Below are 15,669 nucleotides of genomic sequence, written 5' to 3' on the forward strand. Positions count from 1 at the left end.
ACTGCACTATTCACTCATTAGGCATAGCTCCTCTCTCGTACAGTATATAGTCAGCCCAGAGCTCTATCGAGCTCCTCAGACCTTACAATACACTCGTTCAATCCACTTTGTTTGGATCTCACTACCTTGTCGACTCGCTTCCCATATGACCCCTCCTCAGCTCATGCAAGACAATCTGTCGCACGTGTCTCACGCGATATCATACCCATGTACTGCACTATTCACTCATTAAGCATAGCTCCTCTCTCGTACAGTATATAGTCAGCCCAGAGCTCCATCGAGCTCCCTAGACCTTACAATACACTCGTGCAGTCCACTTTGTTTAGATCTCAGTACCCTGTTGATTCGCTTCCATATGACCCCTTCTCAGCTCATGCAAGACAATCCCTGATCTGGGTGGCAGTTCTCGGCATTCTCATCGCATGCGGTTGCGATGCAACTCCGAACTCATGCAAACGGGAGACGAAAACTGTTTGCGGTAGTCACGCGTGGCTCTCACGCATGGTTCTCACGATAGTCGCATGCTTTCTCACGATGGTCTCACGTTGCCAAGACTTACCCCTTTTCTTGCACGTATATAGACCTCTAGGTGTACTCCTCTGGCAATCCAATCTAGTTCCTCATATCTCTGTGCTCCCACAAGCTTCACAAAAACCAATGGGACTAAGGAGTTAGGCTAGGTTTCCTAGCATCATAGGTTCAAAGCGGAGTATGGTTTCATAAATATGATCTATAATTATAGTCGTAACTTTATTGTATCTGCAGTCAAATTCGTGAAAGAGTAGACGTGTAAGATCGCCAAAATGACGAGGCCACACTGTGGAAACAAGAGATCGGTTTGCTGAATTACGATTATTTTTAAATAATAAACTGCGAAATAGAAACGTTCGTCTAGTGACTACATGCGGTTCTAGTGGGAGAGACAGCCGTTCTGTTGACCAAAGGTGGGTACCTCAGCGATTGAGTGATTGTGCCTCACGAGGCGGGCTTCTTTACCTCGCCAAGATTAGCCCTAAAGGGTGTTGATACTCCGGTGGTGGTAGATAGCATGCTAGAACAATTACTAGTGCTCGGGGTGCATGATACGTATGGGCTTTAAGAATTCCTTGTAGGTTAGCAACGAGTTGTCGGGTGATTTTTTGGCCGAGACGTCAGCACCAGGAAATGAACTAGCATACCCTGCACAGCGCCACACTTCCCAAGCCAGGAGTTGGACCATACCGGCGCTAAAACCCCAGCTACGCGGGGGCTACCCTTCCCTTCCTGTTTCAATGTCGAATTTGTCATCTTGGATCGTTACGAAGTGAGGGCAGATTGTTCTAAATGGTGATCAAGTGAGAATAGTTGAAGGCCCAGGGAGCTTTCGCTAAAAATAGTTCCCACGTGCCAAACAAAGGACGGAATCCGACGGATTAAGCTGTCGTACAAAAAAAAGTGGAAGGTGCACTGCAACGGGCCATATGAGGTTTGTACGGGCTTGTGTGAGTTGTTGTGGTTGCTTCGTGGTGCGCGAAAGTGGCTGCTGTTGTCCGATGTCAGGGTTTTCCTTTCAACATCAAACATCGTAACCCCTTGTAGACCCCGCACAACACTTTCACTCTGTCCCATCACCGCTACCGGGGGAGGTACTATCCGTCCAGCTCGTCTTGCGTGCTATTCTACAATCAAATAGGCGCCTTGGGGATGTTGCGAATAAATGCTACCCAACACACCTGAGAAACGGCGAGAATTTGGCACCTCCGTGCAGAGCGGTAAGTTGACTACGAAACCTTCTTTCTACTAAGTTAGATGTAGATTTCAAATACCCCAAGAGTAGCCCCGTGATCCCGCACTGAATAGGACACTGGTGCAATAAAATACAGCATTATTGTGCAGCCGATACCAAAAATAGGCTAAGAAAAGGATGATTTCCCGGCCATGCTGCAGAGGTTTTGTGCATTCGGCCGCATGCAACCCTTGAGCACCCCTGGTATCAAAATACTGCACCTATCATGTATCAGTGTTGTTTCTTCTCCTTATGCCATTTAGAATGCTTGAGCCTAGGTTAGCCCGGTAGCTGATAACACAATTTTCCCCGATACGGTTGGCAATAAGGCTTAGCGCATGTGTGTGAACCACAGAGTTCATAGCACTCCAAAACTTGCCGACTACCAAGTGGAACACAGTCTAACGACATCGTAGATTTGGCAAAGACTGACACCCACTTCTTGCAAGGTCCAGTTGTCGTCTTCCTCGTCCTTTTTGCTACATATCTGTCTGAACGTATATCCTTCTCCGTTAATATCCGCTTCTTTCCCTGCGCCAAGGTATCTCCCTTCATACTATCCCCCACATTCTCATGGTCACCCCTTCCAACCCCTTCACACCACCCTAGTGCATCGCTCCCATGTCTCCACCATCTCCCGCAGTGGCATCCCTTTGATCCATTACCTACCAGTCTATCATTCCCCAAGCCCGCTGTGGTGTTAAATCCATCCTCCAGATTTACTTCAAATCCTAGATCCCTAGAAAAGTTATCCGGCACAGCCGTTTCATCATGAACCTCCTTGAAGCAGATTATTGCCGTTCCATGGCCGACGATATGTGGAAGGAGCCCCACCATACCAACAGAAATCCAGTACAGCAGAGTTAATTATGATTCAGTCACATGAAATCTGAGGACAGAATTTGAGAATCCCATCTTGGGGAGCGAAGGAGTGACGTTTTCTAGTTTTCGACATTGAACACTGCTTTCAAATTCAAGTTTAAGTGATGGTGAGGTGAAAAAACCAAAAAAGAGGAAGTATCTGGCGCGGAGTCGACCAGCAACAGCCACAAAACGACGAATTCAACAACGCGTAAGAGCAATAAGGAATGAATCGTACCAAGCACAATGTCCCTACCCATATCACGCCTTCTCACTCCCAACAATTTTGAACTCATCCGGCCCAACCTCGTCTGCAGCAACCATAATTCTCCTGTCATTCACTGCATCGAGCATAGAATGATACAATGGTGTACCTTTTGATTTCCCTCTATGCTCTAGGCTGATGCTTTCCGAAGGGTATAAATCCCAACCAAATCTCTCAAAGCGAGCCTGGACGTCCTCAGTCATACCGAATATCCTCAACTCTGCACCTTCGCCACCGTACTTTTTTAGGTCAGCCTTAAAGTCGCTGAGCGCAACAAGGCCTGTGGTATCGATTGTTGTCACCATGGACATGTCTAGGACGACGACTTGGATAGGAACTGGGTCATCGAGAACGCCTGCCTTGGCACGCATCTGCTTGATGCGTCGTTCACCGGAGACGCTCCAGTTTCGGTTCACCTTCTGCGCCTCGTATGCGATAACCGAGCCTGAGTTGAATGTCTGCACGACATCAAAGCATTGATCTTTGACACAGAAAGCATTCCAGAAAATGACAGACTGGTTGAACTTGAAGACCTGTGAGTCGAGTGGCACTCCCCTAACACCTGCAGCGCCGTGGAATTTATTGCCTGTGGAATCTTCTCCCACCTCAGCAACCTGTCGAACTCGCGCAAAAGCGGAACTAAGGATGTGGATGAAGACGTTGAACCCAACGGCGGAGGCAATTCCCATTTCAGTTGAGACAAATAGCGTGACCCAGAACGAGAGCATAGATGCGACAAAGTCGGCAAGGGAAGTCTTCCAGTAGCTGTAGAACACCCTGGGTGGCATTATGACATGCCAAACTGCAGTAACAATGATAGCGGCGAGTGTAGCCTTGGGAATCCAGAATAGCGCAGGGCTTAGCTTGAAGATGGCAAGAAGCACAAACCCACCAGCAAAAAGTCCGAACGCTGGCGACTTGACGCCTGTGTCAGAGTGAGAAACTTTATGCTAGACCTATTTCAACTGCTGTACGGGGCATACCTGTGTCAGAATTGACTGCAGTGCGCGACATTGCACCGCCCACAGACATGGAGGAAAAGAAACTGTTGAAGAAATTCGTTACACCAAGATACACAAGTTCCTGAGACTGGTCAACAGCATAATTGTTCTTCCTTCCAAATCCTTTTGCGATTGCGAGATGCTCGAGGGATGCGGCGAGGAATGGAGCGACAGCTCGAGCAAAGACCTTCTGGAACAGGTCAAGCGCGGGCATCTTTGGCGTAGCGATGCCGTTTGACTTTACTTTGCTGATTTCGAAGACAGGGGTTTTGACATTCCTGTTCAAACCGTATGAGATTCCAGTGAAGAGAATGAGAACGACGGCACTACGAGCTAGTGCGAGCAGCCAAATAATCTTGCTTTTTTGACCCCACTTCTGCCCAATCTTTTGAAGCATGACCAAGAGCATGATACCCCCGAAACCAATGGCCATAGTCGCGGGTTTCCACTTTGGCGCTTGGGCGAATATGTCGTGGATTATGTTTGCAGTACCGGTTCCGGCTGAGATCCCGAAGAGAGATGGGACCTGACCCAGCATAATGACGATGGCCGCTGCCGAAACGAATCCATTTAGGACAGGCACAGATATGAATTCGAGGACGAAACCAAGCTTGAAGAGTCCGACGATGAGACAGTATACCCCCACGGACATCGCAACGGCGGAGGAAATGGCTTGAGGTGTGAAGCCTTCCTGGGACACATCTCGAATAATCTCCGCTGTTAAAAGGCCCATGAGTGAAGTTGGTCCAGTTGACATATCTACCTCTTTCGTCAGCAAAGGTCCTTGGTAGAATGATAAGTAGGCTCATACCCTTCGAGGTCCCCATGATGAAGTACACAAAGTTGGGAAGCCAGCTAGACATGAGGCCAAACTCCACAGGAATGGTCGCAATCTTTGCATAAGCAAGAGACTGGGGAATCAGAAGAACTCCCACGGTAAGCCCGGCAAGGCAATCGTAGAGAATCCATCGTGGGTTGTACTTGGGAAGCCATTGAACAATTGGAACCTTATCGAGGAGGTAGTTGACAGATGCGGAGGGAGTAGCACGGGCAACTCTAGTACCGTCGTACTTGATGCGTTGGATAGTATGGTCTGCTGCCACCTCCTCGCGGACCCTCCTGAAGAAGGCCATACGGATGGAAGGATTGAGGTTGAATCAATGAAGACAATCAGGGATACGTATGTGGATAGAAGTGAAAAATTGAAAAGCGAAAGGGGAACAATAGCTGGCCGCCAAAGAGGCAAGAGGGAGGGTAAGCGAACAATCAGATATCTTTATACTTAAGCCCAAGAATGGAAGTTCTCGTTCAACTGCCGTTAGTGTGGCTGCCAACCTTGATATCCCAGAGTTCTCGAAGCAAAGGCGGGCCGATAGAACGACGGTTGACGGAGATCCACCCAGGGACAGAACTAAATTAAGACACTCTGCCAGGGGTGAACCTGCTGGAAAGATTCACATAGATGGGGAAGACGGGATGCCATCTGTTTAGTTTGTCCAATCGCGGGATCGCATTACAAGAAACGCACGGGCATGTCCCAAACCAGACGGGACAGGCCGCTCTAGTTGTACCTATGATGTATGACATGGATGTTCAATGCAAACGTGACCCAAGATAACGGTGATGGTGTTTAGGAGAAACGGCAATGCTTCGTAGACCAAAGGCACAAATGAAACGCTGCGCCATCCCCATGCGGCCCAATGACCAGCTCTGGAGAGATTCCTTGTCACATAATTCGTTATGAACAAGGAATTGGTCGGAACAACTTAAGCTTCAAAGCTTCGCGAGGGCAAAGGTATACAATCCCTGTCCATGGGCACATCACGAAGCGCAGATCGTCTCATGTGGGGGAAATTGAAACGTAGAAACAAGCGGACCCTGAAGGGGACGGAGGAAACGAAGTCCGCAGAAACATATGTAATTAATCCAGTCGAGCAGACTATCAATCATGTACGCTAACATTCAAGTAAACTTGTAAGCAAACATGACGCTGGATCACAATCTTGTTGCAACAATAACTACAAAGCTAAAGTATTGTGGTATCACTGTAAGCAGGAAATTTAAAGTGCAGAAAAGGGAAGAATAGCAATACAAAATTCATTTATAAAAGTACAGACTACAATTTATTAATCTAATTAGGAAATTGTTGTTAGTCACGCAACGCAAAAATTTACCTCTTCTTTAGACAAAAATTAACATAATCATATACGTATACTGTACACCACAGGCAAGTTGCTTACACACCTAAGTTACTTACTTTTGCTAAGACTACACTAAACTACTTTTTCTACACTACTAAATTCCTAAAAACACTACCTAGACATAGTAAAGGAATGTTAAATATAGCTTACACTTTAAGCTTTTAAATAAGACGTAACACTTTCTAAGTAATATACTATAGCTATGTATAAAGTCTGTTAAAAGATAATAAATAACTAACACACTACAGAACTTTTATTAGCTAATTTTATAACTAACTTATAAAAGTTAGATAATAATAAAAAGTAAGTAATTATTAAGTATATACTTAAGCTAAATACATAAGGATTTTCTTTTTAGCTAGTAGCTATAGCCAATTTGCTAATTCTTTGTACGCTAAGTGTAATCTAGGCTATGTTAGCATAAACTAGCTTAGTACATGTATAAAGTGTTATCTAGAGCTTAAAGTAAAGTTTAAGTGTAAGTATAACTATAAAAAGCTTTTTATAAAGATCTTAAAGTAATTTAAGGCTAGTTTAGCCTTATAAAAATATTAAAGCTAAGTGTCCGTACGCAGCAGCAGCGTCGCGGCCTGGATACGAACGATCGCGCACGAGCAGGATCACGTATCTATGTCACATGATGCTCGTGCGCGAACCTCTGTGCGCGAACATCTAGATATCCCCCTTTTCCTCTGTACAAAGGAAAGACAAGAGCAATAGAACTAGAAACATGTTACCCTTACTTTACCTACCTTATATGCTGTGCACACTGTACACTACTCTTACTCTTGCTACTTAAGTGCTTATACTATAAGTAGCTAGCTATTAGAGCCTATTTAACACTAATTAGTAGTTAATTTAATTAACTATAAATTAGTAAGAGTAATAATAAAGTACTTATACTTTATAAAGTACTTTATTTTATTACTTATCTTTTAAAAAGAGTAATAGCAGAGTACTTACACTTTATAAAGTACTTTATTTAGTTACCTATCTCTTAGAATAGTAGATTAATTCTTTACATTATACAGCAAGCTCTACTACTATATAAAGTAAAAAAGAGATAGTATAAAACGCACACTAAAGCTACTAAAGCTGCATAACCTAGTAGCTAGATAATAGCATATTAATTCTTTACATTATACAGCAAGCTCTGCTACTGTACAAAGTAAAAAGAAGATAGTGTAAGGTGCACACTAAAGCTATTAAAGCTGCACAACCTAGTAGCTAGACAACAGCAGTACCTGCGCAATCTACTAGAAAAGAAATTAACTATACTATTATAATAAAATCTTATTAGTAACTAATAACTCTGTGTAATAATAAAAAAAATAAAAAATAATTTTTATTATATAAACAACTTATAAAAAACATAGAGATATTAGAGGCAACACTATAAAATAAGACTAGCCTAGAGTACTAGAATAATAAGATTAACATGTTAGAAGCTCTAATAAGCCTATAGACTTAATTATACATAAGTTATATAATTACTAATCTATATATAATAACTTAAAAAGGCGCTACTTTTCTAAGTGCATACATAAAGAATTTTAAAGAATAGACACTATAAGACTTTTTAGCACTTAGCTACACATTTAAAAAAGAGCTTATATAAGTGCTAGAGGACAAAGAAATTACACTATAGCTAGGCACTAAAGGTACCTAAGCCTAGAAGCTGTATAATATAGCATAAGAAAAGGTAATTATACTAGAAAAGCTTTATATGTAACCTTTATTACTATATAAGGCTCTGCATAGAAGCAGACTAAACACAATGCTGCTATTAACACTAAATATACTAGCATTACCTGCTTCTACACCTTAGCTAGCACTACACTAATCACTGTACAAACAATACATGCCACCCTACCTAACGCCTGCTCCACACCCTCAATCATACACACCACCGCCTGCAGTAGTGTATGCACCACTAATACCACCTGCACAATCTATACTACATTATAACCTGTACAAACTTCTACTCTAAAGAGAAACTGCTAAAGAAAAACTCCTAGCAGATAAGATTATATAATTTTAAAAAGCATAAAAAAAAATAATAACTATATAAGTTAACTATATAACATCTTTATAAATAAAATAAGGATCTTTATTAATCTATGTTAATAGCTAGATATTTAGAAAACTTAGTACATAAACATTTTTCTAGATATTCTAAAAAGTTAGGTAAATATGTACTATATACACAACATAGGCTCTAGACATAACTAGAAGCATTTATATAACACCTTAAGTAGTTACTTTAACACTAATGTAAACTATAGCTAGTACTAGACAGACTAGATAATAATAACTTTTATATAATACTAATAAAAAAACTTTAATAAGAGTTTATATAAAGTTTTTAAAATAATAATTAATAAGCTTACACTTATATAAAAAGCACTAAGAATAAAATTCTAAAAGAATGTTCTACTGCACACTACTATTATATAAGCCTGTTAAGAATAACTAGAACTAGAATATGCTATGTTTACTATTAAGCCCTTATATAAAGCCTTATTTAGTAACCTATAAGCATTACTCTAAGTTACTATAGACTAAAGAGTAAACTAATACCTCTAGGAACTGCCTAATGCATACTACACAGACTACTAATATAACTCTGCATAACAAGAAGGAAGCTTCCCTCTGCGCAGAAAAGAATAATGTAGAAGATCTTTATCTAGGTTTAGGCCACAATCTAGAGACAACTGCACACAGATAAAGAAGTGCTTTATCTGCTATAAAGAAGAATGTTAGTTATTAAACTACTCTTATAATAACTATACGCAAGCAAAGAACTAGTATGTTGCTTTATATAAAAATTTTTATAATAAGACCTTATTATATAAAGCTATTACCTTATACATCTAAGACTTTAAAGGTTACTCTAAGAAAAAAAATAATTTACATAATATAAAGAAAATAGAATAAGAGAGTAAGGATGCTAAAAAAGCTATTAACTACTTTACCTCTACTACTTATTTACACTGTGCAACAGGAGAGGACATCTACAGCATTAAACCTAAAAAATATGCTAAGCAGTTTATCCTTAATAACTAATACTATATAGTATACTAAGGCAAACTATAAAATATAAGTGTAGTAAAAATCTTTACTATTAGCAAGTTCTAACTTAAGGCGTACATATAAGAGAACCTATATATAAAAATTAATTAAACACCTAGCTAAACAAATATTAGCTTTAAAGGCTAGACACTAAAGGAATTAATTAGTACTATATAAATCTAGAACTTAATTAGTCTAGTTACATACTATATTTTAAAGACTTTAATACTATTTCTGCTATTACTAGTAAATGCTAACTAACTTAGGGCATACTTTAACAACATTTTAAATGTTATTATACATAAAAACAAAACTACTATACTTATTATATAAAAATAAAGACACTTTTTTTTAATATTAGTAAAGAAGAATCTATATCTTTCTTTACTAAATTAAAACTCTACTGCCTCTACTGCTAATTTAGACACCTCTGCATAAAGAGACTCTAGAAGATGCTAACTAGCGCTAGCTATAATGTTAATGCTGTAGTGCTAGAAAAGATTAAGAAGTTCTGCTACCTCTACTAATTATATAACTAGGCCCTATAAAGATTTAAGTTTATAATTAAGAATAACACTTACTTTAACTATAAAGTTATTATTAATGCTATATAAATTAATAATAGAGATGTCTTATATATTATTAATGTAGACACATTATTTTAGGCTGCTATATTTTTAAAATCTATGTCTACATAAGATACCTAGAATGCACTATGTAAATGCTAGATTAACACCTATTAAGAACCCTTAGACTATATTATGCATAACTCTAGTATAAACTTTACTTTAAAGGATTTTTAAGCTTATGTAAAAATTATAAAAGCTACATGCAGGCAGATGCCTATAGAAGCACATTAGGCAGTTAGAAAGGTTAAGCGCGCGCACACACCTCTCTAATAAGTGTTTAACATCCTAAAGACTAAGCTAGGTAACTGTATAGATAATAAGGCTATTCTGCAGATAGCAGTTAAGGCTCTAAACAACACAGCTAGCCTATATAGTCTAGTACCCACACTGCTAGTCTTTAGGGCATACCTAAGAATTAACCTAAACTCTCTACTATTACTAGACATTATTACATAAGTAAGTGCTATATAAAAGGTAATAAAGATACTTTAAAAGAACTATATAAAAGTAAATATTAATTATGTAATTAACACTTATAATAGCTTTATAACACATAAAGTTCTTAACTTCCCTCTTAGTTTAAAAATTATAGCATAAAGAGAGAAAAAAAGCTAGACTAGCTTATATAAAATTAAAAGCATTAAAAAAAAAGATATTATTATTAAAAAAAAAAATAGCTTACTAAAGCTTTAATATACGCAGGTTAAACTATACTATAAAGAAAAGAAAAAAGATAACCTACCTGTAATAAATAACCTAGATAAACTAATCCCTGTATAAAGGGATTCTCTAAAGAAAAGAAAAAAAGGACAGCTTTATAAAAATGTTGCAGAGGCAGAACTAGAGCCTACTATAGACTAAGCCCCTTAGAATAGTAATGCTGCACTAGTGCAAAGGGAAGATATAGATACTAGAAGAAGTAAAAGGTAAAGAAAACTTATATAAAGTCTAGACTAGGTATTTCTAACTTAGAAAGAGAAGGATAATTAGGCTTTGTCTATTAAGCTTTATATAGATAGTGTAATTACTACACCTAGAAAACTATTTAAGAAATTAGACTATATAAAAATAGACACTTTAATTACTAATAGCACTTTTAAAGTTATAGTGTATAACTTAATAAAGCATAAAGGTTAGATTTTTAACCTTTGCCTTATATAAGAAGTAAAAGGCAAAACAACCTAACTATATAAGAAATCCTGCCTAGTGTTTGCTAGCTACTTAGATAAAGAGAAGGGAGAAATCCTTACTTAGTTACTAACTATCTAAAGAATAAGCTAGAGACTACTTTTAGCTATAAAAGTAAGCCTAAGAGCTATGTACAAAATGCATTTTAAACTATGTAATATTATATAAGTATACATCTAATTAATAAATAAGCTTATACGCACGCTGTACACAAAGCTACTAAAGAAGATGCGCTAGAGCTTTCTACTAAATATAATACTCTAGGTTGTATAACCTTTGTATAGAGCTGCTAAATTAGGACTATATTAGTTTAAGACATACTATAACTACTATAAAAAAAAGCTATACATGCACATTTTTTTATACAACCCCTACTTTTTAATTACTAATAAAGAAGAGCACACTTTTAGTATTACTAGCCTATAAACAGACAACACTTTAAGCATTATAATAAAAGATTTTACACAAAAAGAAAAGAAAAAACTATAAAAAGTAAAGTTCTACATAAAGAGTAAGACTATCTTAGTAAAGAAGTAGCTTATTAAGTTTAATAGTAGAAGGATTAAACTTACGCATAACATAGTAGTTCTTACTTAAAAGAGATAAGTAAGCTACCTTTATATAATTAACCTAGAAAATAAGAATGCTGCATAATAATATGTTAAGCAACATGCTAAAGGGGCATATATTGCATTTATGTGTTAACTAAAGGTAGCATTTAACCTGTCTATTACTATATAAACTATAAACTCTTTACATAATAATATTAACACACTTAATGCATAAATCTAATAGTAAATAGATAATAGTAAGCGTAGTCTTACTTTCTTACTATTACAGCTTAATTATGTAAAGCTGTTTATCTTTATAGATAAATTATTTGCTAATAATAAAAACTTTAGCTTATAGCTAGGATTTTTAATTATATTAAGTAATAAAGACTATATAAAGTAAAGTAACTACTTTAAAATACTAGGCAACATTATATACTAGAATTCTACTAAGTATAAAAGAGTAACTAAGAGTGTTCTTACTAGTAAACTATATAGAATAGTTAAAAAGTTTAATAATGTAATTACCTTTAGTATAACTCTATAGTAAATTATATAAACACTTAAACTGCTACTAATTCTAGTAGTAATCTACATAGATTTAAGGTTTTTATATAATTACTTTATTAAGCTAGGCACTACTAGTAAAAAGTAACTTATAATTAACATTATGTTACTTTATAAATTATACAAGAAAAAGGAAATTACTAAGATAAAGTAGATTAATAGTAAAAATAACTTAGTAAATGTATATATAAAAAAAACACTAAACTAGGCTTTTTAATTATTAGTCCTAACTAACTGCCTCTCTATTTAGATAGAAGCATCTGTAGACTAGCTAGATTTTATGCGCAAAAATGCTCTAGACTAACTAGACTAATAACACCTTTATATAAGGCTTATTTTTTTTATTTTTTTTATTATACACACTTATTTTTTCTTATTACAAAATTAGAAGAGAAAGATATGTAAAAAAGATAGTCTATTTATCTAGTATACAGAAAAAGAAAAAGCTACTACCCTTTATATATAGTAGTTATAATGCAGACTACAGCTCTGCTATACGCATAAGGCATAGGCATTAGCCTAGAAGTTAGCTAACATATAACACTTAATAAAAAAAAAGGCACTAGTAGTGCTACTATAATAATAAGCACATAAAGTTGCTAGGACCTAACTATAACTCTAGACTAAGACTGCACAGAAGTACCCCTTATAACGCATAACCTTTGCTGCCTATAGCTGCAGATTAGTGCTAGCAGGCAAGATAACATTAATATTATAAAATAGTAAAGCTGCTATATGCTACTTTTTAGCCTATCTATAATTAGCATTTTATATAAAAAGAAAGTAAAAGAGCTAAAAAATTTATATATTTATGCTAAGACACTAAATAAACTGCTAATTAGTAGTAAAACTAGTTAGAAAAGTAACACAGATGCGCCCTAGGCTGCTAGACTACACAAGGACGTTAAAGACGCCCGCACTAATAGCGCTAGAGGTAGAGGAGGAAGGCTGGAGAGACATCTCTCTCTCTCTCTCTCTGTGTGTGTGTGTGTGTGTGTGTAGGCGGGAGTATCTGTCACTGTTAGCACTGTACAAAAAGAGAAAAGAGCTAGGGAATAGTATAGTAGGGCTTAGAAAGTAAAGAATAAAGAAAAGAAAGTAAAAAAAAAGAGAAGACCTTATTATATACACCTCCCTACGCACCTGCCTACGCAAAGATCCTACACTATTCTAGCATAAAACTCTACATAAAATAGTTTATACACTGCTAAATTACTTACAAAGCAAGCGCATAAAGGCTAGATAATAATAGCCTAAAACACTCTACACTATTTATAGAGCTATTTACATAGTGTAACTAGCCTATTTTAATGTACAGCATTACTAAGGCAAGTCCTAATAAATAAAGTAGAGTAAAGGTAGAACGTAATTAGATAGACCTACACAGATAGAAAAGAGGTAATGCGTACAGAAGGCAACTCTTTAGATAAAAAGAAAAGTTGCTAGTGTCTGTACACAGCAGCAGTGTTGCGGCCTAGATACAAACAATCGCGCACAAGCAGGATCACGTATCTATGTTACATAATGCTTGTGCGTAAACCTCTGTGCGTGAACATCTAGATATCCCCCTTTTCCTCTGTACAGAGGAAAGACAAGAGTAATAGAACTAGAAACATGTTGCCCTTACCTTACCTACCTTGTACGCTGTGCACACTGTACACTACTCTTACTCTTGCTACTTAAGTGCTTATACTATAAGCAGCTAGCTGTCAGAGCCTATTCAACACTAAGTATAGTATTTAGAATAATAACACATACAACTTTAATAAAATAGGCTTTATAATAGGCTAGATATCTACTAACTATACTTAAACTTAAAACTTTCCTTTAAGCTTTAGATAACACTTTATAAACATACTTAGCTAGTGTATACTAACATAGCCTAAATTATGCTTAGTGTGCAAAGAATTAGCTATATTAGCTATAACTGTCTGTACGTAAGTACAGCTGTGTCCGTAGACGCGTACGGCTAAATTAGGTTGCCTGAAACGTTGGCTATCTAGCCTATGCGTTAGGGGCTATGTGTACTTAAAAGCCCTCTTTCTTTATATAAAAAGAGAGGGCAGTAGTTAATAACAAGAAGATCTTTACCTACTTACCTCTTAGTACGCCCCTTAGGTGTATGTTTATTTAATTAAACCTAGGTTACCTAACACTAATTAGTCTATTAATAAACTATTTACTGTGTGTGTAGCCACGCAGAGGATATTATCCTTAATAGACAGATTTGCAAGGATTAATAAAACTGCTACTGTATAAGAAGCTTACTCCCACTGCGTGCGTAGCTACATAGAGAGGGCTTAGATGCTCACACCCACTGCGTGCGTAGCCACGCAGAGAGGGCGTAAATAAGCCTTATGCGCGCCTCTAGATTAACTAATTGCACAAAGACAAGATTAGCAACCTGCTGCGTGCGTAGCCACGCAGAGAGGGCTTACTGCTAAGCCTTTGTGCGCCCTAGAGCCTCCTGTTAATACAGGCTGTGCAACTACTTGCCTACCGCGTGCGTAGCCACGCAGAGGAGGCTCCTTATCAGCGGCCCGCCTCGCCAACACCCCCCCCTAAGAACAGCCGTACGAACACACGACCAGCACCACCTACCCCCTACCCTACCCCCCCCCAGACAACAGCTGTACAAACGCCCCCCTCTCCTAACAGCCGTACAAACAAGCAACCAGCCCCCGCCCCAGAGCCAGCCTGCTACTCCGCACAACAGCTCGCTCTTCAAGAGCCACTGTACAGTCAACCACCACCACCCAGACAACCGCCGTACAAACGCAACTAGCACCCACCCCCCCCCTCAATCAATTGCCTGCACAAGAGGCAATAACTAACTAACACCTCCCTCCCTCCCTTTTACCCCCCTAGGGATTAATCGCTCACACAGAAGGCAACTAACCAACACCTCTCCTCCCCCCCTACTCCCCTAGGGATTAATCGCTCGCACAGAAGGCAATTAACCTACACCCCCCCTAAGCTATAGTGTCTTTGTACACCTTATATAAAGAGTTATTAGGGGTTACACGTGTGTCTAAAACAATCCTACGCAGAGAGGTAGATTTAGATCTTCTGCATAATAGAATAGATACAGACTCTCCCCTACTAAAATAATAAGCTTTATACGCAGTGTACATCCTCTTAGACATGTGTAAGCTGCTAAGAGGAAAGTACACACTATAAAAGCAAAATAACTTTAAGGGATAGACAACACATAATTTTAACAACCTTCTTTATGTAGTTAGGTAAGAACTTCTTCTTACTCTAGCTAAGCATAGGCACTATTCTAGAGGCAGGTTAAATTATACGCAAGCTAAGAAGCTAGGGGATATTATAAATAAAAGAAGCACTAAGAGTTAGCTCTAGAAAAGAAAGTAAGAGAGTAAAAAAAAAAAAAAAAAAAAGTAAAATTAATATATAAATAAGTAAGTAACTTTATAAAAGTAAAAAGTTACTAGTGTTTATACATAAGTTGTTAGATATGCGCACCTACTGTCAAGACAGGAGGAACGTTTGACGAAAGCTGCTACATAGTACAAGCAATAAGCTCGAACAGTATGTTGCTGCAAATT

At 37.7% G+C, this 15,669-nt stretch overlaps 3 protein-coding genes across 3 annotated transcripts; 2 read left to right on the forward strand and 1 right to left on the reverse strand.

Moving 5' to 3' along the window:
- Positions 1–27: 27 nt before the first annotated feature.
- Positions 28–2,841, forward strand: BDR25DRAFT_363525 (uncharacterized protein; the record flags this gene model as incomplete). Its single annotated transcript, XM_033696747.1, has 20 exons — positions 28–128; positions 161–209; positions 262–544; positions 617–670; positions 706–773; positions 812–836; positions 896–948; positions 983–1,086; positions 1,118–1,303; positions 1,357–1,650; positions 1,718–1,751; positions 1,840–1,869; positions 1,929–1,993; positions 2,049–2,082; positions 2,130–2,341; positions 2,375–2,459; positions 2,501–2,617; positions 2,665–2,696; positions 2,744–2,759; positions 2,806–2,841. Coding segments are annotated over 20 exons (1,878 nt in total), but the record flags the coding sequence as incomplete, so codon positions are not given.
- A 46-nt stretch (positions 2,842–2,887) lies between these two features.
- Positions 2,888–5,025, reverse strand: BDR25DRAFT_386115 (sulfate permease; the record flags this gene model as incomplete). Its single annotated transcript, XM_033697982.1, has 3 exons — positions 2,888–3,816; positions 3,875–4,657; positions 4,704–5,025. The coding sequence occupies 3 exons, from the start codon at positions 5,023–5,025 to the stop codon at positions 2,888–2,890; spliced, it is 2,034 nt and encodes a 677-aa protein (XP_033539636.1).
- A 9,379-nt stretch (positions 5,026–14,404) lies between these two features.
- Positions 14,405–14,885, forward strand: BDR25DRAFT_363527 (uncharacterized protein; the record flags this gene model as incomplete). Its single annotated transcript, XM_033696748.1, has 3 exons — positions 14,405–14,444; positions 14,520–14,550; positions 14,612–14,885. 3 exons carry the CDS (start codon positions 14,405–14,407, stop codon positions 14,883–14,885), a joined length of 345 nt encoding a protein of 114 aa, XP_033539637.1.
- Between the last annotated feature and the right edge of the window lie 784 nt (positions 14,886–15,669).

This window comes from Lindgomyces ingoldianus, assembly GCF_010093535.1.
Source record: "Lindgomyces ingoldianus strain ATCC 200398 unplaced genomic scaffold BDR25scaffold_71, whole genome shotgun sequence".
NCBI classification, from domain to species: Eukaryota; Fungi; Ascomycota; class Dothideomycetes; order Pleosporales; family Lindgomycetaceae; genus Lindgomyces; species Lindgomyces ingoldianus.